General features: G+C 31.1%; 1 protein-coding gene across 1 annotated transcript in view; it reads left to right on the top strand.

Moving 5' to 3' along the window:
• Window positions 1–27,360, top strand: part of LOC126881076 (insulin-like growth factor 1 receptor) — a 220,555-nt gene that overhangs the window by 61,541 nt on the left and 131,654 nt on the right. Inside the window, exons 3-4 of the mRNA XM_050645107.1 lie at window positions 998–1,338; window positions 4,865–5,068. Of these exons, the coding sequence (XP_050501064.1) occupies window positions 1,251–1,338; window positions 4,865–5,068 (292 nt within the window). The 5' untranslated portion in view covers window positions 998–1,250. The remainder of the gene's footprint in view (window positions 1–997; window positions 1,339–4,864; window positions 5,069–27,360) is intronic.

Below are 27,360 nucleotides of genomic sequence, written 5' to 3'. Positions count from 1 at the left end.
CATTCTCGAGATAATCAATTTATGCACACTCAAACGTCCTCACTTATACTACAGTGTCGCACACGCTTGATTAGCAATTAAAAAAACAAAGGGGTTTTCGATATTTTATTGCAAAAAACTCTTCGGGATTTCATCAATCAATGTTTAAAGAATATCTACGTACCTTGGCAACACTGAAATATTTAGATAAATGTCCGATTTAGGGTTAAAAATGGCCGATTTATAACAAAAACTATTAACTTAAGAGAAAAATCACAAAAGACGTTTTCTGTTTGAAATGATTCAAAAAACCTAAAAAAAAATTGTTCGATGCAAAAAGAATAATTTTAGGAAAAACCCATAATCTTTCCCCTCGCCTGGCAAGGTCTTATGCTCTTCAGAATCGCCTGTGATTGTACACATTTCTTCTAAATGACTTACTCAAACACATACTTAAATTTTAACCTTACAGGAGAAAGTTTATTTTACCCCCTAAATTTGCACTTTTCGATTCACCTGGTAGATACACGTGCACCGCTGAGGCCTGCCAGGTCATGGTTTTTAGCCTTGGTGTGCTATGAATTATCACTAGAAAAATTTGTAGCCTTACAGGACGACCGTTAGTCGGAGGGTTCACTAGCTCTTAGACTACTAACACTTTCGATACCGAATAAATCGAAAACTATTATTTTATCAAAAAAAATGTATAGAACGTTTTTTGCTTAGAATGAATGTTTTCACCAACTTTTGTGGTCAAAATATAATAAAAAATTTCCACCCCCAAGATGGGGTGGCAACCACCCCCATGGTAAAAGCTCCTTTCGGCATTATATAGATTTTGATCCTTGGCTATCCACTACTTATTTTCAAATTTTCAAGCAAATCAATCCATTCTGTAAAAATTGCGAGGTTTTGTCTTATTTTAAGCTTCATTACTCGGACTATTAGAAGACAATGCCTATTTAATATAAATATTTTTTCTCAATGTCGATTTTAATATAAATATTTTTTGTTGCAGATATGCCCATACGTTAATCAACAAATGTGTAACCAAAGAAGAATGTGAAACTAAATTACGAGATGTCTGGTGGACTCATAACGGAGAATGCGTTAACAAATGTCCGGATTTGCATGAAGAAATCAAAACTCCAAAGCCCAACTCAAAGAATTACACAATCAGTTGCCATTATTGTGGATATAAGTGCGTAAAGCACTGTAATACAACGGACTTAGTTAATTCTCAGAATGTAATTGATTCTATAAGTGAATTGATGAAGCTAAAAGGGTGTACCCACCTTAACGGTTCCTTGATTATTAAAATGCCTGATGTGGAAATGGATGACCTTAACAAATATTTGGGTAAGTATGTACAAGAATAAAAAACCAAACGTCTTAAAAATGAGGTGTTGTTTCAAGGTCACAAAGAATTTATAATTTTTTTTAGTCCGGACCTGGATTTTTCTTGTAATTAGTGGTTGGATGGTTTGTGTTTTAAATGAGACATATGTGTTCCAAATATTAAAAAAAATATACAGGGTGGTTCTAAAGTTATGGGTCCAGAAAGAAATGGGCAAAATCGATAAAACTCGGGTAACTCGGTTATAAAAATCGGTAAGGCAATAAATATGGTATATCTAGAACCGCCTCAGTGACCTCTATTCACCATTCAAGTATTTCCGTTTCCCAATGAAACACCCTGTATAAGTTCATAATATTATACTTAGGAGTCTTACTTCTTAGCAGATTTCTATTGATTCCATAAGTTTTTCTGCCTTTCAGAATTATTTCCTTTGTTCTCTCTTTTCCAGTTTTGCCTATTGTTACTCCCAAGTAGCTAAAGATGGTTACAGTTCCAATCTCCTATCGCCATGTATTTTGTTTTGTGCTGGTTTATCTCTAGTCCTATTCTCTTCGCTATGATGCTGCATACGCTACTAGTTGAAGTTTATCTGTAATAATGTTTTTGTTTGCAAAGTTTGTCCTCCTTATGATTACTTTCAATATCAGATTAAATAGCGTTAGGGAGATGGAGTCACCTTGTTTGACGCCTTTGTTTAAATTGATCTCCTTAGAAGTTGTTCCGTTGAAACTGATCCTTGCTCTAGTCTTTAGGCTCACTGTTAGCATATTATGTCTTAATGTTTCTGGGATTCCAACATTCTCTAGCTCCTTCATCATTTTCGTCCGATTGATTGTATCAAAAGCGCTTTTGAAATCTATGAATATTAGGTGCATTTACTATGCTTGTTGTATTCTCTCTATCTTTTAATTATTTACTCCCCTGTATGTATGGAATTAATCGTCGACCTTCCCGTTCTGCATCCTTTCTGGTATTCCCGTAATATTCGTTCAGCGCATGATTTAAGCCTCATTTTGAATACAGTGCGTCCATGAAGTAACGCATAAATTCATTATTTCGTAAACCGGAGATTTTAAGGAAAAATCCCGAAACAGGTCGATTTTTATTTTTAAATTACGATTTTTTGGCATACATATCATACTAGTGACGTAATCCATCTGGGCGTGATGACGTAATCGATGATTTTTTTAAATAAGAATAGGGGTCATGTAATAGCTTAGTTGAAAGGGTATGTAATTCTCTATTCAATAATATAAACGTTAATATAATTATTTATAGAGGGTGTCCAAAAAATGTTTTTTTAAATTAAATTAATTGGTACAAAAAGATGAATATATGCAATTTGTTTAATTCTAAATATATTTTATTGGTGCCAGAAAACATAAAAATGTTTTATTTAAAAAATAAACATTGATTTTCGCTTAAGCGTAATGTTAAACTTCCAAGAGGCAGGTGGGTGGCAGCTCTAACATTGAATTTAAGCGAAAAGTAATATTTATTATTTGTCAAATAAACATGTACAGTAGAACCTCGATTATCCGTCTCTCTATTAACCGTCACCTCTGTTAACCGTCAGGGTCCATACCTACATAAGTTATATTGACTACATAAGTAAAAATTTAGGTCATCAATTAATTTTGTTTGAGCATTGCGATAAGCCAAACGAAATTCGTTGAAATGTACACGTGTGGTTATGCCACCACCGCATTTTTTTATGTAAATAATTTTTGATCTTATTCAGGGCTCTGGATTCAATTTCAATTTAAATAGGTGATAAATGATACCGTGCTTTTAGAGTTCTATTTTTAGAATCGCATGCCGAAAATAAAAATGCACAGCACAATAATTATTACAGTCAATATCTGTGTGTCACCATAATTAAATTTGATTCAAATTCGAACATTGACTGTATCACTTTGTCACTTAGTCGTTTGATCAATGAGGTTTTTTTAATGTTCTGTTAACCGTCTTTTCGATTATCCGTCATACCCTTGGTCCGGTGCCCTGACGGATAATCGAGGTTCCACTGTATTCCTGTTTTCTAACAAAAGTAAAACGAATTTTAAATTAAATAAATTAGATACATTCTTCTTTTTGTCTCAATTAATTTAATTAAAAAATTCTTTTTGGGCACCCTGTATAAGTATTTATGTTAAAGTTTGTATTAGTGAATAGAGAATTAAATACCCTTTCAAATGAGCTATCACATGACCCCTATTCGCATTTAAAAAATTCATCGATTACGTTATCAAGCCCAGATGGATGACGTCACTAGTTGTATATGCCATAAAATTGTTATTTAAAAATAAAAATCAACCTGTTTCGGAATTTTTCCTTAAAGTCGCCGGTTTACGAGATAATGAATGTATGCGTTACTTATGGACGTTATATGTGGTATTTAATAAAGTTATCGCTCTATAATTCACGTACTCCTCCCGATCTCCTTTTTCATATATAGGTACTATAATACCTATGTTCCAATCGTCTGGTAGTCTGTTTTGTCCATATTTGTTGTATTCTTCTTCTTCTTCTTCTTCAAGTACCCTGTCCGTTGCGAACGTTGGTTATTAACATGGCATTTGTTGTATAAGCTGGTTGATTTCTTTATGTAATTCTCTTCCTCATTATTTTATTAATTCCACTGCTATTATTTTATCTTCTCCTGCTGTTTTCCGCTTCCTAGAGGTTTTTAATATTTGTTTTTGTACTTCTTCTTCTGTGAAAATTTCTACTTCGTCGTTATCTTGTACGGCCTTACTTCTTCATTGCAGTGTGTTTCCTTCATAGTGAATAGCATTTTTTCTTATCTTTATCTTATTAAAATATTTCTAATATTCTTCCCATATGTTGCTGGTCTGTTTGTCTTCAAATACGGTTTCTCCTTTTTGGTTTTTTAGTCCTCTTGTTTTAATGCTCTTGTATTTTTTGTTGGTCTGACTTTTTTGTATAATTGTTTTATTTTATGGTTTTCTCTGTCTTTTTCAATATCCTCCAGCGAAACCAGTCCTTTTTTCATCTTTTTATTTGTTGGGTTGGCTTTGTTTCTCGCTATTTTGTATTCTTCCCTGTTTTGTTCTGCCGGGTTGTTGATCCGTGTCATTCTGGAGGAGTTTTTTAGTGTTATGTTTGTTTCGCAGTCTTGATCGTACGTAAATTAGGTATTCAAATGTAAATTGAAAAGGATTTATAGGTCCCAAATTAGCTAAAGGACCATGTTTCAATCTCCCCTACCTGTTTTGATATCGCTCCAAACCCTCCTTGGCAGTGGCGCACCCAGGGGGGCGGTTTTGCGGGTTAAACCGCCTTTCCCACAGGGCATATTAAAAATATATAAAGAATAGTAGCAAAATGAAACTTGTCTTTCACAAAAAAATTTCGACGCTCCTCTCCCCCCCCCCCCAGAGAAAAATTCTAGGTGCCTACTGCTCCTTGGGTGTGTACCGTTTTTTCAAATTTATGATTTGGTCACTCTAATCTAAATGCATTTTAAAATACTGATTATTTTATAAAAACCATTTGTTACAGGAAAAGTCGTAAATATTTCCGGAATGTTAATGATTGCAAGAACCAGAAAATTAAGTTCTTTGCATTTTCTAAGAAATATAACGTACATCGGAAGTGATAGAACCCCAGAGATGGATATGTATTCGAACTACAGTATATTTATGTATGAAAATCAAAACCTTCAACAGTTATTGAATTACACCAATTTGAATCTGACTCTAAAGGGTAAGTTCTTTAATAATCTCTTTAAACTTTAGCATTTTTTATAATTATGTTAGTTAAATTGAAATTAATTAATAAATTGCGTTATTTAATTCATTGGGGAAAGGCGCAAAATGTCGCCTGTCAAAATTTTCAATGTGTTTTAAATGTATTCATGTTTTTCGAATCCGGAGAAAACTAATAAGTATTTGTGAAAAATTTTAACGCAGAATGAAAGATTACGTTATTACCGAGGGTTGAAAGACCCTTAGAATAAATAAAAAGTTTGTTTTGAATGAAATATTTGCAATTAAAATCACACTAAATGTTATCTTTTATTTTCACCCCTGTAACTTATTAAAATAAACATTATAAAAGTTTGCAGGTACTTTCGGCCCTCAGTAATAATGTTGGCAAACTGTTAGCCATTTAACTCTAATAGGTATATGAGGTTTCAATCCTTAAATTCCAATCAACTAGATAAAAGGCATTATATTTCCAATCAACTACTAGCGGATTACTAATGCAACTTTCGCCGGTAATTTTTAAATATATTATTTAATTGTTATCGCTTTATATTTAAAACGCAAAAAAGTAATTAAATTGTAATCGATTTTTTTAAGATTTTGCTAATCATTTAAACGTTCTATTAATGAAATTTCTTACTTTGGATACTTTCACAATTATCGTGTAGATGGCGCTTAGATTAATTTATAATTACATATTACGATATATTAAAAAAACTTAAATTCAGTATTTAAAACGTAATTATACTTAAGGTAAAAATATACACCACAGCTGTGACCAACTAATATTTTTTCCTATTAATGTTTTTAATTTCAATGTTTTAAATTAATCACTTGGACATTTATGTCAAATTTCCACCGAACGTTCACTGATTTGTCACTACTGGCGCTCGCAAAATTTTAAATATCCCCTCTGCCTACGAGCTCACAGCGTTTAAGGATTTAGACAAGGCGAAAACGGCGGGTTCGTTGGGAAAAATATTCCCATGAGATTTTTTTCCATAATCACATTCGTGAGACATCCCAGAATAAGGTTCAAGAAGTCGCCCACGTGAAAAGTGGTCCAAATTTTTTTTAACAATTTTTTTTAATCAAATTGCGAAAATCAATATTTTTGGCCCGGACAATTTTTTTGTAGGTTTTTTGGACCATTCTGGATAAAAAAGGTTTCTTATAATTTTTCTCTAAAGTTGATCGTTTTCGAGTTATAAGCAATTTAAAATTGAAAAAAACGAAAAATGGCGATTTTCAAGGCTTAATAACTCGGTTAATAGTACATTGTTTACCGGGTAGGAAAAGCTTAACATTCCTGTACGACTGTGAAGATTGCTAAGTCGAGGCGCAAGCCGAGACTTAGCAACACAGAGTCCAGGAATGTGGCTTTTCCTACGAGGTAAACATACTATTTTTCCGCAAATCGTTTAAAATTCGACAGATATTGATTGATTTAAAAAAAACGCGATAATTTTATTCCCAAATAAATGGTGCTTTGAAATTCCTAATAAAATTACTTGGGTTACTATGGAAACGTATTGAGGTTGAATTATCATTTATGTAGAACACTAACAACTGTACGGAAATATCATTTCCTTACAGTAAGGAAATGACATTTCCTTACAGTAAGGAAGTCCTGACTTTTTCTTCAAGAAATTTTGACAGGAATGTCAAAATTTCCTGGCGATTTGCGGAAAAAGTTATTATTATGAAAGTCAGAAAGTGTCTAGATCAAAGTTTAATGCCCCCCCTACAAGATCCTGAAGAAATTTTTGTCATTATTTTATTACTAAGCTGTTATTTTTAAGTAATAATACTGAGCGCCATGCACGTGTTTGGCGGCCGTAAATGCTGAGTGCGAGAGAGATGCCATTCCGGCAGTCCAATTGTGCATCTTACTTGCACTCACATTTACAGCCGCGTCAATACGATCTAACCGCCCATTGTTATTAATTAAAAATAACAGCTTAGTAATAAATTTATAACACTTTCTAACTTTCATAATAATAATTTTTAACCGAGTTATTAAGTCTTAAAAGGGTAATTTTCGCGTTTTTCAAATTTCAAATTGCTTATAACTCGAAAAAGATCAACTTTAGAGAAAAATTATAAGAGACCTTTTTTGTCCAGAATGTCCAGAAAAAAATTAGTCCGAGCCAAAAATATTGATTTTTGCAATTTGATTAAAAAAATTGTTAAAAAAATTGAACCACTTTTCACGTGGGCGACTTCTTGAACCTTATTCTGGGATGTCTCACGAATGTGATTATGCAAAAAAATCGCATGGGAATATTTTTCCCAACGGACCCGCCGTTTTCGCCTTGTCTAATTTAATGATTCCCTTTTTGACATTGATGTTTTGATTTGTAATATAGATATCTGTTGGTGTATGTAAGTTTTTATAAAATTATACAACTCATTATTCTCCTTTTTTGCATAAAAGCAATAAAACAAAAATAACAACAATAGAACATTACAGCAATTAGCTACATTATAGAGTCCGCACCTTAAAGGTGATTCAGAATGAGTACTAATAGGATCATCAATAATTGAAGAATATATCATAAAAGCTTTTTTAAGTTGTAGCCCAGTAAATGACTGTTTTGGAGTTTTTTTTTTGTTGAAAAATGAACATTTACACTCGCAAATAACTCGAAAAGTATTAACACAGTAAAAAAAACTCTATAGAACAAAAGTTGCTTAGAATTAGTCAATTTATCCATTTTTGGATTTATCGTGAACGTATGTTTTTTAGGGGTGGCTTTCACCCCAATAGCAAAAGCAACCAACGGCACAGGTCCAAAAGTGAAGTGGGGGGTCTTCTTCTTGTAGTGCCTATCCGTTTCGGATGTTAACGACCATCATGTCAATCTGTACGTTGCTCACTGCTGCTCTGAAAAGATTTGTGGTTGTTGTGTTGAACCATGTATTAGCCCGATCAGGGAACACAAAATTTTACGAAAACCTCCAAAAAAATAAACGAAGGATGAAAATTTGGGAATAGGTAGTTGAAATTGTCTATTATTATATAAGAAAAAGTTTACAATTCTACATCCCCTCCATTTTACAAAAATTGGAAAATACGGGGTGAAAAATATGAACTCGGGAGTGAAAAAATATACGTTCAAAACAGGCCCGGAATTGGATAAAATGACTAATTCTAAGCATCTTTTTTTCTATAGAGTTTTTTCACTAAGTTAATACTTTTCTAGTTATTTGCGAGTAAATATGTTCTTTTTTAACAAAAAAAAACATGTTTTTGAACAGTTTTTCGCAGATAACTCAAAAATTAAATATTCTAGCGAAAAAATATTCTTAGTGAAAATATAGCTTATAAAAAATTGAAAATAAATGGTGTACGCTTGAGGTCTACAGACCCAGTAGAAGCAGAGTTGTAGCTAATGAAAAGTAAGTTCTTCTTCGTCAAATTCCAAATCGAATATTTCAGTGTGAAATAACCAAAAAACAGAGCACTTTACGGGGAAAATTCATTATAACTTTTTTAAAGTGTTTAAAAAAAGGTTTATTCTTGTTTAAAAAAAAACCTCTAACATTAAAAATAAGTGAGTTACGCTCAAAATATTGTTGGTCCCTTTTATTTTTTGGTACAAAAATCGCGAAAATCGCCCCCTAATTAGCTTTCCAAATAAAATTAATCGTTACCGCTTCACAAGTTACTTTTCTTATGTATTATTTATATTATCTATAAGTTTTATTGGTTCAAAGTGTATAAGTTTTAATTTGAAAAAAAAAATGGAATTGTTCATGGAATTAACTTAAAAATTATTAGTAATACCAAAAATCTTAAGGAGTAATAAAATGTACGTTTTGCTTTTCTGAATATTTGTTCTTTTTGTTTTCTTGTTAGACAAAAATTGGTTATGCCATGGCTGTTCAAAATTTGTCTAAACTCGTGATTAGTTACTCATTCAAGTCATTTTAACTACAGCTTTTTCAAAAATAAGCACTTTGAACCGATGAAACTTTAAGATCATATAAACATACGCAAAGTTACTTGTGAAGTGGTAATGATAAAATTTATTTGTGGTGGTAATTAGGGGGTGATTTTCGCGATTTTTTTACCAAAAAATAAAAGGGACCAACAATATTTTGAGCGTAACTCATTTACTTTTAATGATATAAGTTTTTTAAAAAACAAAAATAAACCTTTTTTTAAACACTTTAAAAAAGTTGAAATGAATTTTTCCCAAAAAGTGCTTCGCTTTTGGGTTTTTTCACATTGAAATATTCGATTTGGAATTTGATGAAGAACCTACTTTTCATTAGCTACAACTCTGCTTCTACTGGGTCTACAGACCTCAAGCATACACCGTTTTTTTCAGTTTTTTATAAGCTATATTTTTGCTAAGAATATTTTTTTCGCTGAAATACTTACTTTTTGAGTTATCTCCGAAAAACCGTCCGAAAACATGTTTTTTTCTGTTAAAAATGAACATATTCACTTGTAAATAACTCGAAAAGTATTGACTTTGGGAAAAAACTGTATAGAACAAAAGTTTCTTAGAATTTGTCATTTTATCCAATTCCGGACTTATTTTGAATATACAGCGTGTCTACTTGAGTTGGAAACATATGGGAAACTTTTTTATTATTAATTTTACGAAAAAAAGTTATTCTTTATAAAAAGTTCTGCATGCCCCAAAACCTAAGATTCAATTATCAGATATCAAATTTTCTCAATATTATACGAGGTATGTCAAAAAATATGAATTTCGGCTAAGGGTAAAGTACCTTTATTTCTCTCAATATCAAAAATTCTTATTATGAAAAGTTGTTTGGAAATAAAAACCAAGCTCAAATATGTAATTACATGCTTCTAATTGGAAAAAAATATTTTCCAAATTTTTCTCAAATTTATTGATACTAACTTCGTTTTTATTCATTACACATACGATAACTCTTTTATTATTACTTTTACGAAAAAAAGGTATTCTTTATAAAAATCTCTGTATGTCCTAAGACCGAAGATTCAACCAACAAATATGACATTTTATTAATTTTATACGAGTTATGTCAAAAAATATGAATTTCACTCAAGAGTAAAGTACCTTTATTTTTCACAATATTGAAAACGGTTATTAAAAAAGTTGTTTAGAATTAAAAACTATGTGTCAATATGCAATTACATCCTTCTATTTGAAATACTGTGAAATATAAAGGTGCTATAATATTGAGCGAATTTCATATTTTTTGACACACCTCGTATAAAATTAATAAAAGTTGATATATCATGGTTGTGTCTTAGATTTTAGACCATGCAAAGTTTTTTATGAAGAATAACTTTTTTTCGTAAAATGAATAATAAACGAGTTATGATATTTGTAATAATTAAAAACGATGTTGGGTATCCATAAATTTGAGAAAAATATTTTTTTTTTCAATAAGAAGCATGTAATTGCATATTTCATCTTAGTTTTTAATTCCAAACAACTTTTTATCATAAGAATTTTCGATATTGAGAGAAGGTACTTTACCCTTAGCCGAAATTCATATTTTTTGACATACCTCGTATAATATTGAGAAAATTTGATATCTGATAATTGAATCTTAGGTTTTGGGGCTTACAGAACTTTTCATAAAGAATAACTTTTTTTCGTAAAATTAATAATAAAAAAGTTTCCCATATGTTTCCAACTCAAGTAGACACGCTGTATATTTTTCACCTTCGAGAGGGTTGAAAAAGGGTTTTTTGAAAAATGGAGGGGTTGAAGAATTGTAAACTTTTTCTTATATAATAATAGACAATTTCAACTACCTATTCCCAAATTTTCATCCTTCCTTTATTTTTTTTGGGGTCAGATTGTTCTTTGATCGGGCTATATGTAGATTTTCTTAGCCAGGAAATCCTTCTTCTTCCTGGTCATCGTTTTCCTTCTACTCTTCCCTGCAAGATTAGTTGTAACAGTCCATATCTTTCGCTGTTCCTCATGATGTGACCGAGATATTCGATTTAGGCTGTTATTATTGCGGTTAACAGATCTTTTTCTTTTTCCGTTCTCAACAAAACACCCTGATTAGTAGCGTGGTCGGTATAAGATATCTTCAGAATTCGAATATAGAGCTACATTTCAAAAGCCTCAATTTTCTTGCAGATGGCGTCTGTGAAAGTCCACGACTCAACTCCGTACAACAGTATAGGAAAGATATAACACGTAGTAACCAAATCTTCATGCAATTCGGTGGTGGCACGGAAAAATATACGGTATCGCCGTGTTTCACGTTTGTTTACTGGGCTAAAAAGCAATAAAACAAAAATAATGACAATAGATAATAGAACATTACAGCAATTAGCTAGGGTCCGCACCTCGAAGGTGATTCAGAACGAGTACTAGGACAATCAATTGCAGAATATATCATAAAAGCCTTTTTAAGTTTCTGTTTATGGCGATATTTAATCAAACGGGGAACAAGGGAATATTAAAATTATATAGCCGTAGATTACGAGTTTATTGTGTAATGTTTAATAGAAAATTATTTATGGCTGATTGAAATTTGTAATGGAGTCTCATAAAAAATTAACAGCATAAACAATTTTATGTGTTTATTTACAAAAAACAATTCTACGTTTGTTGTTAAAGCAAGGTTTTATGCATTTTTACCAGTATAGTTCAGGAATATGTAAATGTCTTCAATCAAAGTAATAATTATAATATTGCCTGCAACTATAGTCCTGTTGCCTTATTATCGGCACTCTCAACAAATATTGAGAGACCCATAAAAGCTCGACTTATGTCCTTTCTCGTAGAAAACAACATTTGAATCACACGGATGCCAGGTTTTCTGTAGTACATGAGGTTTACCAAGCACTGAACAATAATCTTTACACTGCCTCTGTTTTTTGTGACTGTGCCAAAGCTTCCGGTTGTGTAAATCACATTCTGATAAAAAAAAACTAAATTTATTGTATTTAAATAACTCATAGTATTTCTTTGAATTGGTTCCAATCTTACCTGGTTAATAGGAAACAACCGGTTAGAGCAGACGATGCAGACTCTAGTCTCAAAAACATTGTATATGGAGTACCACAAGATTCAGTATTGAGTCCTCTACTTTTCTTTATCTTTATTAATGGCATCACTAATTTAAAAGTCGATGGAAAATTTTTTGTTTTTGCTGATAATACCAGTATCACTTGGAGCAACTCATATATTGCAACTCTTCATGCAACTACAACATCTGAACTACTTGCCGACTCTAATTTACTCTTTTTTGACTAGATAAAAGAGTAACATTATCCTATAAAGGAGCTTAAATATTTGCTCCAACAGCCAGATCAGTACCATTGATTCTGAAAAATGTCTTGGTATTGTTTTAGGCTGCAACCATAAATAGTCCAGTCATATCGATTGTTTCGTAAGAAACTATTTAGCCCTATGCGATAAGATCTCTTTCGAAGAAAATCAATTTAACATCTTCCAAAATAACGTAATTTTCTTTGTTCGAGTCTGATCTTCGATATGGTCTTTCTTTTTGAGGTTCTAGTACAGCTAATAAGTATGTTTTTTAAATTAGTTAAAACTGATAATTATTTTTGAAAAATTTAAACGCAGAATGAAAGATTATGTTATTATCGAGGGCCCTCGAAAGTCCCTGAAAACTTCTATAATGTTAATGTTAATAAGTTACAGGGGTGCAAAAAAGAGAAAATTTAGAGTGATTTTTAATTTCAAATATCTCATTCAAAAGAAACTTTTTATTTATTGTAAGGGACTTTCATCCCTCGGTAATAATGTAGTCTTTCATTCGACGTTTAAATTAAAAAAAAAATATTTATTAGTTTTCTCAGGATTCGCAAAAAACAAATTCATTTAAAAAGCATTGGAGCCGAAATTTTGCGTCTACGCCCTTAAGTATTCTTCATTTCACTAAGTGCTTTTTTTATTTCTGATTTACTAGTCTCTTGTGGTAGCTTAGAGTTTATATATTTTATTTTGATTTTCAACTTTTGAAGAATTTCTGTTGTTGGTGGTTGTTTTTCTTGATATAGATCTTGATATAGACTAATAGGTACTCTTGCGTGATTGCTATTATTTTATTTATGTCGTTTGTTTCTTCTACATGGATGTTTTTACTGCAATGTATTGGTATTTTTTTCTAGTTTTGGTCGTAAGCATTTCATATTTTTATTTTGTTAAATTATTCTTTCTACTTGTTCTTGTTTATTTCTTTTTTCTCTTCTATTTCTTTCTTGGTAGATTTTTTATCTCCGAATATTTTATTGTCAGTATCCTGTTTTGTGGAAAAGTATTCTTCGTTATTGCGTCAATGTTCTAGTTTCTTGTCAAATCCATTGTTGTTTTTTACTTTATCGTACTACAATATATGTAGTATAGTATAATAGATAAAGTTCTAGGATCGTGCAAAAAAAATTTTTTCAGATTTCACTTTTTTTCGACGTTTTGAGTCCCCCTGAGTCTAAAAAGCAAATAAAAAGAACATGTCGGAAGTATGTACGTACGTGTATGTACAATGTACGTACGTATGTACGTACGTATGTCGCCACCGCCCAGCAAAAACTACTTGACCGATTTCGATGAAATTCGGTATGACTAAGTTTAAGAGAATTTTGTCGAGAAACTAAGCTTTAAAAAAAACTTCTCAAAGGGGGGCCGAAATAATGGGCTTATTTAGGGCCCATTTTTGCAAATTTTGACCGAAACGAATGAAATTTAACTCAAAGTTAGCTCATCGATAGGTAAGTAGAAATACGGAATTTGACATTTCCAAATTCAAAATGGCGGCCAACATGGCCGACCGCCCACCCGACACATTTCCCTACCTATCTAAAAACTTGTTTAAGACAAGTTTAATTTGAAAAAGTCGTTATATAGCCTAAAGATGGGGCTATAAGAAGAATATTATCGTTTTTCAGAAAAAGTTATGGGTTGCCTATATTTAAGGGGTCAAAATTTGACATAACTTTTAACTAGATTTTCTCAAAAATGGCTCCAAGGAATTTGTTTATTTTTTGATATATTTTTGATATCCTATCGGTAAATTGAATGACATTAGTCAGATTTCTTAACTCCCATAGAAGGGGAGTTATGAATTTTCTATAAAAAAATATTCGATTGCCCGTAACTTCCTTCGTAATAGAAACTAATATTTGAAATTTTGCAGACATATATGGTACTTTATGATCTATTATCACAATAAATTTTACCCAAAATGTGGCTTCCGGTTGAACCGGAATCGAAAAAAAAAATCTTTATTTTTCAGATACGCCCTGTATATTTTTACATATTTTGAAAGAATGCAAAATTACCTTTCCAATGACATAAAACTCATTGCTGTAGCTCAAAAACTCGAAAAGTTACAGTAAATAGAAATTTTGCTATAATCTTGTGTGTCCTCTCTCACGCGATCATAGCAGAGCATTATTATAGGGCAGTCAATGAGGGTATTTGGCTCCGAGTTCCATCCTACTACATCGATGTACTTGATATTTTCACAGTAAGTAGGGAATAGCCCAAGAAACAAAATCTACCCTATATACTATGGCGCTTTTATCTTCGGCGGTTCACACCCCTTCAAGGGGGTGGAAAATTTGTTGGTCAAAATAAGCACGGAAATGGCTAGAGAACCTATTTCTAAGCAAAAACGCGTAGTTGACGCGTTATGCGTAGTTGAAAATTGGCCATTTTCATTGAAAAATGACACCTTTTCGGACGATTTCTTGTGAATACCTTAAAAACTATGCATCGAACTAGAAACACTATATAAAACATTTTTTAGATTATAAATAACAAAGAGATTCGTTCCTTCGTAAATGTTCTATTTATAATACAAAAATAGATATGTTAGGTGAAAGAGTTTGTTTTTGGTGCATGCTCAAATTGGTGTATTCAACTTGAAATAACAGAGGCAAGGTAGGTTTTAGGTGTATAATGCTACCAACGCCTTTTGTAGTGTTTGAAAAGGCCTTTAAAACGAGCACCAACTAAGCGAGATATGGTGCAAAAAAATATATGGCTAATGTACTTTAAGGAAAAATGAAAAGTACATACATTTAACCCCTTATCCACCAGAATTTAAATGCAATGTTGTTCTTCTGCAATACCTTTTAATATAGTGTTAGTTCTACTTTCAAAAAGTTGAACGGGTTTAAAATGAATGATTTTTGTAAAAAATATGATCAAATTATAGAATGCATTTTTAAATTTTCTTAAAAATCTTCCTTTTTCTCCATGTAATTCTAAAATAAGAATGTTCCACCCCCGAGAAGTGGTGGGAACCGCCCCCATGATAAAAGCGCCATAGTATATAGGATAGACTTTGAATTAGAAGATTGGGCTACTCCCAAAATTTCATTAAAAACCATGCAGTAGGATAGAATTCGGAGGTTTTATCTTGTTCTTAATCTCGCGCATTGACTGACGTAATGGTAGGGGAGCAAAGTATGCTAAATGTGCAGTCACTCGAGCGCTTTGGGGACCTATTGGGTTGTGAAGAGTAGGTCCTAAAACCAAAAAAAGTTAAGTAAAGTTTTCCATTTTAGTGGGCGCTTGCCATTTTTTAATTTAATTTTCCATTTCCAACAATCGTTTTTTCCGATTATAACGCCATCTATCCATAATTTAAAAAAATGTTTCGAATAAAAGTTACTTATTTTTACGTAAGGAATCCAAATCTGCAATAAAAAATTAGGGCTCCTATTTAAGATTTTAAAGTAACCCCCCACCCCACATCCATGGGGGGTCGTGTTGGGTACCATTCGATAGATTTTTCAAAAATATTGAATAAGTGTATTTTACAGTTTTTCGATCTGATGTTCATTTCGCGAAATATCGCGGGATTCGTATTTAAAATATTAAATTTACCCCCCACCCCTCTCCGTGGGAAGTCGTGTTTGGTATCATTCGATAGATTTTTAAAAAATATTGGGCACATATTTTTTAGTTTTTCGATCTGTCATTCATTTCGCGAAATATTCGCTTTTTTCTTGTAAAACTTTGGGACTCATCCATTTCCTTACGCCAGGCTCAAATCGTCAGATTTTTGAAATATACACTCTTTTGCATGTACTTGACTTACCTTATCTTAATCTGACAATTTCGAGTTTTTTTAAGGATAGATTTTTTTTTCGGGCCCCCCTTAACGAACTCCCCTGTGTTAAGAGCCAATATATGGTAGAGGTACATCTGCAGGGTACCAGGTTTCTCCCATATGTTAATCTGACGCGCTCGAGTAACTGCAAAAATCCCCGCTTGGGCTCCCCTACCATAATAGAAATAGAATGAAATGCAAATATTGTAAACTATTAATTTCTCAGAAAAATGAACTAATTTGAAATGAAAGTATGACTATAATATTCTATTGATTTATGCAATAATCTATACATCTATAGTGTGTCCCCGAAATATGGCATCGAACATTTTCTCAAATGCAGGAATTAATGATGCGTAGAACCATAAAATATTTTCAAGTATACAAGGTGTCTCTAAAATATCAAAATAACGAGTAACTTTGTTATTTTTATAGAATGCCAGTATCTCGTACGATAACGATAATAGATCGGTAGGATAAAGTTCTCGGGCGGCCCTTCCGTCCAGCGTTTTTAATAAATATATTGATATTGTTGACTATTGGTTCCTATAAATATTCATTGATTTCTTTGTATTTACAAAAATGTTATGTACATGAATCATTTACATTATTGTTTTGAAAAATAATGTATGTATAATGAGTTTCTTTTAATTATATAAAATTGGTAAATGTCAAATGGTTTTAAACAACGTTATGTAATGATAAACGAAATTTATTGCGATATATTCACAATTATCTAACTAGTGATTCGAATTATCTAACTAATTGAAGTAATTACACTTAAGTACTTAATCTAAGTAGATACGTTAATTTCCATCGTCTGCCGTAAACAATAGTATAGATTTTAAAAAGGACGGACTCATAATAAAAATATAAATATGAATTAAATCAAATTTTAACAATATAACTACCCACAGAAAGTTGAGGGCCAATGTGTTACAATAAACCTCCAACTAACATTGGGAGGAAATTATTTCTGCTTCGTCTAGTTCAGTCTATCAGGTACAGGTGCGGCTTATCTTAGTTGCAAAAATGAAAAATATATCTTGGGACGGACAAATAAAACATTATACAGGGTGATTGATTAGTAGGGTAAAGCTCAATAGATCCTAGTAATAGATAGCAATAAAAGTTAATAACAACAAGCTGAAAATGCGAGCATTATCATAACGAAAACTTTGTTTATATACGTATTTAAATTCATAATATAGAAAATTGCTATTACGAAAAGCTGTTTTAGATACCTGCAATTTCCATCTACAAACTTTAATGGATCTCCAAATTATTAGAATACCAACCAAAGTATGTAGGTACTATAAAAATTATATGTAACTTTTTAATATTTTAGATTTATTTTGATACTTTTGTAATTAATTTTTGATTTTGTAATTCATTGTAAGATATACATGATTTGTGTTTATTGTATTTTATTTATTAATATTTTTATTTGAACACATAAAATTATATCACTATATATTATAAAAGTATGAAATAAATTGATTTGTATTTGACAATAAGTTTTTAATTCACTACACTAAGTTTGCAGCAATAACATTTCTTCGTATTCTCTATACACGTAACATACAACCATTATTTCGATTTTCCTCATCTGGAATCATTTTCGTTGGAACTTTATTATGTTCTTCACTTCTTCATTGTTTTAAAAAGAAAGATGTTCTTTCATAATCATATGAAATGTTTGAAATCAAAAAATATATTATAATGTTTGAAGTTTGTATTTCACTACACTAAATATGCAGCAATAACATTTCTTCATATTCTCTGTCCTTCTAACATACAATTATTTCGATTTACCTCATCTTGAAACATCATTGGAACTTCAAGATGTTCTTCACTTCACTATCTAAAAGAGGAAGACATTCAATCATACTATCCAATGTAACACAGAAAATAAATATAATGTTTGCACTTTTAGCAATTTTTGCACGATGTACCACGTAAAGTTGATACACAATTAAAAGTGACTGATAAAAAAGCATAAAATAAGTTTTGTTTCAACTTTATAACAGTAAGAAGTACATGATCAAGTGCGTTCATAACAAGTATATCCCTTTCGAATCCCTATGCAGTAGCTATTTCGACACTTTCAACAATCACATTTAGAAGTTCAAAGGATTGTATTTCTGTAACTGTACTTGATTAAGCATTGTTTTTAATTAGATCCATACATTTAATTGTTTAGGTAAAAAAATTGTTTCATTCAAAGATGACACATTCACAAATATGACTTTGAGTCTCACTTAAAACAGAATTTTTCTTGAGGATAATCTGGTTTTTACTAAAAATGTCAGAAGAATCGTTTTACAAGTTGACACATTTGATTCTGAAAAGTCTTGGATAGTTTACTGGCTTTCAATTAAACAGGAATTCCATTTCCAATAACCTGGCTTTCTTTACATTCTCTAGTTTTTTGAGTTGTTGTATATTTTCATGTCTTTTGAGAGACCTTTTTAAAATAATTTTTTTAACTGTATTGGTACTTTTTTTATGACTTTAGCAAAGGAATTGCATTTGGTCTTAACCATGCATCTTTTGTTGGCAAATCTAATTAATAAAGAGGTAACATTTAATCATAAGCTTTGAAAACAGATCAAAAGTAACCTTAAAAGTACATGGCAGTTTATAAATGTCTATTGTATAATAATAATTAGCTTTCTTAAAATGAAGTGAACTCTTGTGATAGGATAAACATGTTTTAATTGTAATACTTACAGTTTTCCAGTCGTTTAATTGATCATTTTCATTTTATTCCCAAAATAAACAGTTACAACCACATAACCCCATTTGTAATAGGTAAACAAATTCGTTATTTATATGTTATTTATGCGACTTTTGCTGTTGAATCCAATTTTATCACATTTAAAATATATTAAATATTGTTAGCAAATCGATTTTGTTCACTACTATCTTTAGAAAACGGCATTATAAGCAGAAAAAAACAAACTTTTCTATATGTAAACATTGTAAATGTCAGCACAATAGGTCCCGACGGCGGCCATGACACTTTGGCAGTTAGGAGGGGGTACGATTACGGTTTATCCCAATAAAATGTCATTTATATTTTATTAATAGCTAAATAATTTAAAAGTTAGTTTGACATTGACGAAGTGTCAAACTCAAATGTAAATAATAACATTTGCTTTGCTTAACAAATTCAGGTTAAGAAAAGTAGCCTACTTCCTAATCAAAGATTTCAGCTGACGTTTAGTGCGTGGTATGAGATAACCGGATTGTGACGTCACATTTTAGACTTTGACGTCGATTATCTCGAAGGCGGTTAGAGATATCGAAATGACGATTTCAGATTTGGATTCAGAAGACAAAACTACATAAGAATCCATCGATAAATCTGCTCTAAGTATTGCAGGAGCGGCGACGCAATACCACACAGACTTTTGCAAATTTATAAACGAAAAGTTTTCGTTGAAAATTTTAGCCACCTTTGAGCTTCACATTACAAAATTAGTTAGAATGTTACAGGGTGTCCGATAAAACAGTGGCAGACCAAACTTATGTTTTTTAAACGGAACACCCTATATTTTATTTTAAATTCGTAATCCTGTTAACTTCTTAATGACAAAAATATAAAGGTTTGTTATGTTATACAGGGTATTTACAAAGTTATAACTAATTTTATATGAAAATCGTAACAAGTTCAACTCCCTGTATAAATAAAAATAAGCAAAACAGCAATGGTTTATTAATGCCATATTTTTTTACGTATTGTCAAAATTTTCAAGAAGGATTAATATTGCTAATTTTCTTTGACAGGGTGATAATCAAATACAGGGTGAGTCAAAACGCAAGTACATTACTTTCTCAGTAATTTTAAATGGAACACCCTGTATTTTATATCACTGTTGAAAAGTACCATTACCGTACTTTAATTGTTAGACAACATTCCCTATGTCTAAATTTATTAGTTTTCGAGATATTTTCATTTTTCAATTGACACGTAGCGTGGCCACTCAAATCACCAGAATTTAATAAACTGGACTGATTTTTTTGGGGTTACGTCAATAATGAAGTTTATAAAATATCTCCAACAACAAGGGATGAGATGAAAAATAGAATACAAAGTATATTTCGATGTGTTAATTTACAAATGCTTCGTAGAGTAAGTAGCTCATTCAATGATCGTTTTTAGGCGTGCATAAATGTGTTAGGTAGGAGGTAATTTTGAACACCTTATGTAATTAAATATTAAAAATATTTTATTAAAAGTAGCTTCTAAGTTTTTCAAACATGTTTTTTTTGCAAAATGTATTACTGATAAATTACTTTTTTGTTCTTTATTTGTTACATTGTTAAATTTACATACAAAAGTAGTATTTAATTGTCTTCACAAAATGTTGTGTTTTGTGTTTGTGTGTTTTTTGTAAAATTTATTACTAATTTTCTTTCTTTATTTGTTACCTTTACATAAAAAAGTAGTTTTTAATTGTTTCAAAAATGTTGCATGTTGTGGTTGTGTTTTTTTTTTTTTATAAAATGTATTACTAATAAATTATTTTTAATTATTTATTTGCTGCATTGTTACTTTGATTACCGGACTGATAATCAGTAATCGTCAATTGTCAATTCAGTCATGGCTTACTTAAAATTTAGATAAATTTAGACACCTAAAATAATTTGCTTTGAAAAATGAAAATATCTCGAAAACTAATAAATTTGGACATAGGGAATGTTATATAAAAATTAAAGTACGGTAATGTAACTTTTCCAACAATGATATAAAATACAGGGTGTTCCATTTAACATTACTGAGAAAATAATGTACTTGCGTTTTGACTCATCCTGTATTTGATATAAAGAAAATTAGCAATGTCAATAATTCTTGAAAAAGATAAAAAAGATCAAGGCAGGTTTTGTTTATATTTGATTCAGAGTTGGACCACCATCTCCATATAGCTAATTCAGCATCCTTATGCCTCATCGGTGAAGCTCAGAAGTCTCAACTCTGAAGGAAATACAAACAATTCTGCCAATTTAAGGCAAACCATCGCAATGCAATGAACCCACCTCTGAGACGCAATTCAGCGACATCTCTCGTATTACGAGGAAAACAACGAAAAGTCCCAGTTACAAAGTTTACTACCTTTTAAACAATTAGAATAATTGAAATAAAAATATAATAAACAATATTTTAAATCCAAGACTTTTCGTTAATAAACTGCTTTCTGGCTGCATCCCATATTAGGCTATTGATTATATTCAAAATAAGATAGCTAAAAGGAACTACAACGTTAACGGAGTTTTATTATTTCATATGGTCAATGGACGTCTATACATGAAAAAACCGCGGAGTGCTACCATTTAAAGGGGTGCGTTTTTGAGAAATGGGTGAATTAGTCCCTGGGCACAGGTTACATTAGGGTGAGTTCTATGCACTTTTGGTGCAAACATATCTACATAAAAATTGTTCCTGGTTAAATTTCCTATCTAAATATCACTTTTTAAAGTCAATGATACTTTGGTTTACAAAAATATATTCAAAAGAAAAAGCACAAAGAAACCCAAAAGAAAGAAGTTTTGTTTTTTGTCCCATAACTTTTGTCCACGAGGATATAGGTATAGACATTGCTTTACAGAAAAAAAACCTACATATTTCTTCTTTAAAATGTTGTTTAGTAGAGTTAATTAGGATTTATAGTTTTCGAAATATGATTTTTCAAAGTTCGCCACTCACAGCAATTTTGGGCAATTTTCCTTGTTATTTCGCAAATATTGTTCTGTAACTTTTTTTTACGTAACTTTAGGTATATTCAATGGTACACGTAATAGGAATAGAAATCAATTACCTTTAAAATGGTCTACTGTATAACGTTGTACGACTTTTTTTAAAAGAGATTATGGTTTTTCAAGGTTTTATACTTTTAACGATTTTTTATAATATAATATAAAAATAAAATAATATTATTATATAATATAGTATATACTATATAATACCTAATATAAAAAAATATTATTTTTTACATTTTTTACGATCATTTTTGACATTTCTTATTATAACTTTTTTTCTTGTACATGAATATACTATATATTGCTCAATACAGAGGGGGCTTACTTTCTGTTCTTTAAAATGGTGTATAATCTATATTTAAATAATGGAATCCGAGTCATTCTTTGATATTTTTTACCTGTGTTATTTATAATTATTTCTTTTACAAAAATTATATAAACATTAGTCTTAGAAAACATGACTTAAGTTAAAATTATTTAAACGTTGACATTTAAAAAATTTTCAACATCAAAGTCCATCCCTTCGTTAGCATTAGCTTCAATATCTTCCTCTGGCACCTCAGTTATCTTAGAGTTCCCACAATTAGTACCCATACACATGCACCCTTTGCGGAATATTGAACAACTAATTCCTATCTTCCTACAACCGCAGTTTTTTGTACATACATCCTTTGGTACATTTACATGCTATTTTTTCAAGCAAAGCTTGTGGTGCAGGATCTTTGACAGTAAATATTGGAATTAATCCATATTTTGAAGTTTGCACGGCCGAGTCAAGTGGATTCAAAGTATTACCTATAAAAAATAAGATTCAATCATAACACACAATCACATAAAAAAGTTATAATGAGAAATTCAAAAAATAATCCTAAAATCAAAAATCGTTGCAAGTACTTATTACATTTTGAAAAAGCATATCTTCTTCAAAAATATTCCTAGAATTTTTTATAATACACCATTTTAAAGTAAACAGAATAAGCTTTCTTTTTTATTATATAATATATACCTAAATGTAGAAAAAAAAGTTATAATGGGAAATTTAAAAAATAATCGTAAAAAATATAAAAACTCATTAAAAGTATAAAATCTTGAAAAAGATAACCTCTTTAAAAGAAGTCGTACAACATTATACAGTAGAACATTTTAAAGGTAATTGATTTCTATTCCTCTTAAATGTACCATTGCATATGCCTAAAGTTGCGTAGAAAAAAGTTACAGAACAATATTTGCGAAATAACAAGGAAAATTGCCCAAAATTGCTTTGAGTGGCGAACTTTTAAAAATCATATTTCGAAAACTGTAAATCCTAATGACCTCTACCAAACATCATTTTAAAGAGAAAATATGTAAGTTTTTTTTCTGTGAAGCAATGTCTATACCTATATCCCCGTGGACAAAAGTTATGGGACAAAAAACAAAATTTCTTTCTTTCGGGTTTCTTTGTGCTTTTTCTTTTGAATATATTTTTGTAAAAAAAAGTATCTTTGACTTTGAAAAGTTATATTTAGACAGGAAATTTAACCAGGAACAATTTTTATGTAGACGTGTTTGTACCAAAAGTGCATAGAACTCACCCTAATGTAACCTGTGCCCAGGGACTAATTCACCTATTTCTCAAAAACGCACCCCTTTAATTGGTAGCACTCCGCGGTTTTTTCATATATAGAGATTCATTGACCATATGAAATAATAAAAACCCGTTAACGTTGTACAGTGGAACCTCGATAACTCGGATTAATCGGGACCGCGACCGATCCGGGTTATCGAAAATCCGAGATAGCCGGAGAATATGGTAAAAATTAATAAAATACGGTATACTTACAGATAAACTCCGTTAGAATTGAAATAACATGAAATATATTTATAAATATATATGCACAGTATTACCTACTCATTAAAATTACTAAAAAAAACACCAAACCCAAACGTAAGCAAATGGAAGCGAACAATACAAGACACACAATACTAAAGACCATTGTTTATAAAAGAATTTTTTAAATAGTCTTTCCTAAACAATGCTGACAGTTTGAAATAAAAAGGAATAGATACTACAGACAGGTGGCTGTTGTTTCTGCGGCGTGTGCTATGAGTCATTTTTAATATCCTATAGTTCAAATTACACACATAAGTACACATTATCTCTCAAATATTATATTACATACATTTTTATTGTTGAAAGGTTTGTCTGATAATTAACTATTTTGATTGGAAATAAGCCACAATTAAATTGAAAAATACAAAATATTGAAAATCAAAATGTTTATCTGATGAAAATCGGTCCGGGTTAGCCCGACTTCCGGGTTATCGGGGGCTGACTTATCGGGGTTCCACTGTAGTTCCTTTCTATAGTACATAATCAATAGCCTATATCTCCGGATTTTACAATATATAATCACAAGAGACGACGAAAGTAAGAGAAAGAAATTCTTGAAAATTTTGACAATAAGTAAAAAATATGGAATTAATAAACCATTGCTGTTTTGCTTATTTTTATTTATACAAGGAGTTAACTTGTTACGATTTTCATACAAAATTGGTTATAACTTTGTAAATACCCTGTATAACATAACAAACATTGATATTTTTGTGATGAAGAAGTTAACAGGATTTCGAATATAAAATAATAAAATATAGGGTGTTCCATTTAAAAAAACATAAGTTTGGTCTGCCACTGTGTTATCGAACAACCTGTAACATTCTAACTAATTTTGTAATGTGAAGCTCAAAGGTGGCTAAAATTTTTGTCATTAACTTTTATTGCTATCTATTACTATAGCGGATCTATTGAGCTTTACCCCACTAATCAATCACCCTGTATTAACAACTAGTCATATTTATTTTACATAAAATAAAATAAAATTAAATTTTAATATCAACAAAGCAAATTTTGCCTAATGGTTTTCAAATATTTAAATGACACTTTTGCTCATGCAGTTGACAGGATAACTTATTGATTGCTTCTGGTGTTGGTTGTTTAATGTAGATAGTGAAGCTATTTTTGAAGAAGCATTATTATCTCGAAGTGAAGGAATAATAATTAACGGAAGATCTATTAACAACATAAGATATGCAGATGACACTATGATTATGGCAAGCTTTGCTCCAATTACTACTAAACGAAACAAACAGTTTCTGTGAAGAATATGGACTATAAATATAAAAAAGACCAAATACTTGATAATAACTAAGAAAACAAACATACATTTGGGAGATGTACCGATAGAAAGGGTTGATACATACAAATACCTAGGAACCTGAATCTCAGAGAAAAATGATCAAACAACAGAAATAAGGACCAGGATAGAAATAGCAAGAAATGCGTTTGTAAAAATGAAAACAGTTCTCTGCAACAAAGACCTTAGCTTAGAACTGAGAGTAAGAGCTTTGAGATGCTACGCGTTCTCGATACTGCAATATGGACTTAAAAGCTGGACATTGAAGCAAGAACACATAAATAATCTACAGTCATTTGAACTGTCGTGTAACAGAATGATGCTTAGAATAGCATGGACACAGAAGAAAACGATCACGGAAGTATTGCGGGAAATGGGGGCAAAGAATGCGAAATAATGAACACGATAAAAATAAGAGAGTTACAGTATTTGGGACACGTAAAGGATAATACAGGGAAAGATAAGAGGCGGAAGAAGTATATGAAGAAGGAAAGTGTCATGGTTGAAGAATTTAAGGGAGTGGTTTAAATGCAGTTCTATAGAACTCTTCAGAGCAGCGGTAGATAGAGTAAAGATAGTGATGATAATATCCAACCTCCGATTAGGAGACGGCACTTAAAGAAGACGAAGGTGTTGGTTGGATGGATTGTAGCTGGACTGTAAGTTGATGGAGATATTGGGTATTCAACCCTTTGTAGATTTAAGCAGCTATGTATTGAGTTTTGCATAAACTGCAGATAGGGATGGACTCGAGCCGAGCCGAACTTTTGACAAGCTTGAGCTCGTGGCTCGAAATTTCGAGCCGAGCTCGAGGTAGAAGCTCGGCTTGAACTTCGAGCTGTAGGTTGAGATCGTGGCTCGTGTCGGCTCGGCTCGAATATTTCCGCGCCGGGCTCGGCGGGAATTTATTCCATATTTTACGGAGACACTGTACATATATTGAAAATGAACATTTTTAGTCAGAATTACTTATTCTCAAAAGTATCAGTTGTAGCAGAATTAAATGAATTAGAAAAAGGATTAGAGTATTAGCCAAAGTTCAAAAAGTTGGAAACTATTAAAAAATTTAAGAAACGACAGAAAGAGAGACATTATTCAGTCCATATCACCACAAACTTGGGAAGTATACTTTGAAGATTTACTAACAGAGACAAGAGAGCCCTTCAAACAGATACAATCCAACGGTATATAAGGCGTCAGGTTGATAGGATCACCAATCAGAGTAAATAGATAGATATTTATTTATTTATCATAATAGATAATACACAAAACAAAAACATTGCACTCCACACCTGTACAAATTACATAAGAATTGTCAAGGCAAGGAGCGCTGTATAATTATCATAAAGTATTACAAAAATTAATTATTAAAAACATGAGACTAAACAAATAAAGAAATAAGCATTGTCAAATTAAATTAATCAGAAACATTCAATATACAAATAAAAAAAGAGAAAATAAAATAAAAATAAAAACACTGGAAGTACCACAAACATTGCCAATTGGTTTCTAGGTCTTAGTTTCAATATAATGGACTAATAATCTCTTAAAGATAGTTGCATTATGGCTATTTTTAATGTGATAAGGTATATTATTGAACTGTACAATTCCTTTATGAAACAAGCTTTTCATTGAACTGGACTTGTTGGTTGTTCTAACATAAAAATTTATTGAATTTGCAGCTCTAGTGCTATGCTCATGAACATTTGCTATCGGGACCAACTGACTGTTCAAATACTCAGGCAATAAATGGTTTACCATCTTAAATAAGAATGTCATAGATTGGACATACATAAAATGTTCAACTTTTAACCAATTTAAAGTTTTCAGCATATCTTGAATTCGAGTATATCGATTGCATCTCAATATTACTCGCATAGCCTTATTTTGGAGAATTTGAAGCCTGTCATAATTAGAACATCCTGTATAAATCAATGAACAACAATATAAAAAGTGAGGTAATATTAACGAATTATAAATTGTTAATTTAGTTTGAAATGTCCAAAATGGTGATACTCTTCGAAAAAAACCTATTTTTTCCCTATCTTTCTGCAAATGTAATAAACATGTTTACTAAAAGTTAGTTCCCTATCCAATATGAATCCCAAATACTTTATTTCCTGAACCATTTCAATTTTTTCATTATTTAATTTAATGTGAACATCCAAACTTAAGAATTTCCCGAAAAGAATATTATTACCAATAAACATGTATTTGGATTTTAACTCATTGGCTTTCAATTTGTTTAACTTAAATCTTTCAGTTAATAAATGCAATTCACGATTCATCGTGT

Source organism: Diabrotica virgifera, chromosome 3 (genome assembly GCF_917563875.1).
Source record: "Diabrotica virgifera virgifera chromosome 3, PGI_DIABVI_V3a".
Taxonomy (NCBI): domain Eukaryota; kingdom Metazoa; phylum Arthropoda; class Insecta; order Coleoptera; family Chrysomelidae; genus Diabrotica; species Diabrotica virgifera.
This window is presented reverse-complemented; position numbering and strand designations above follow the sequence as displayed.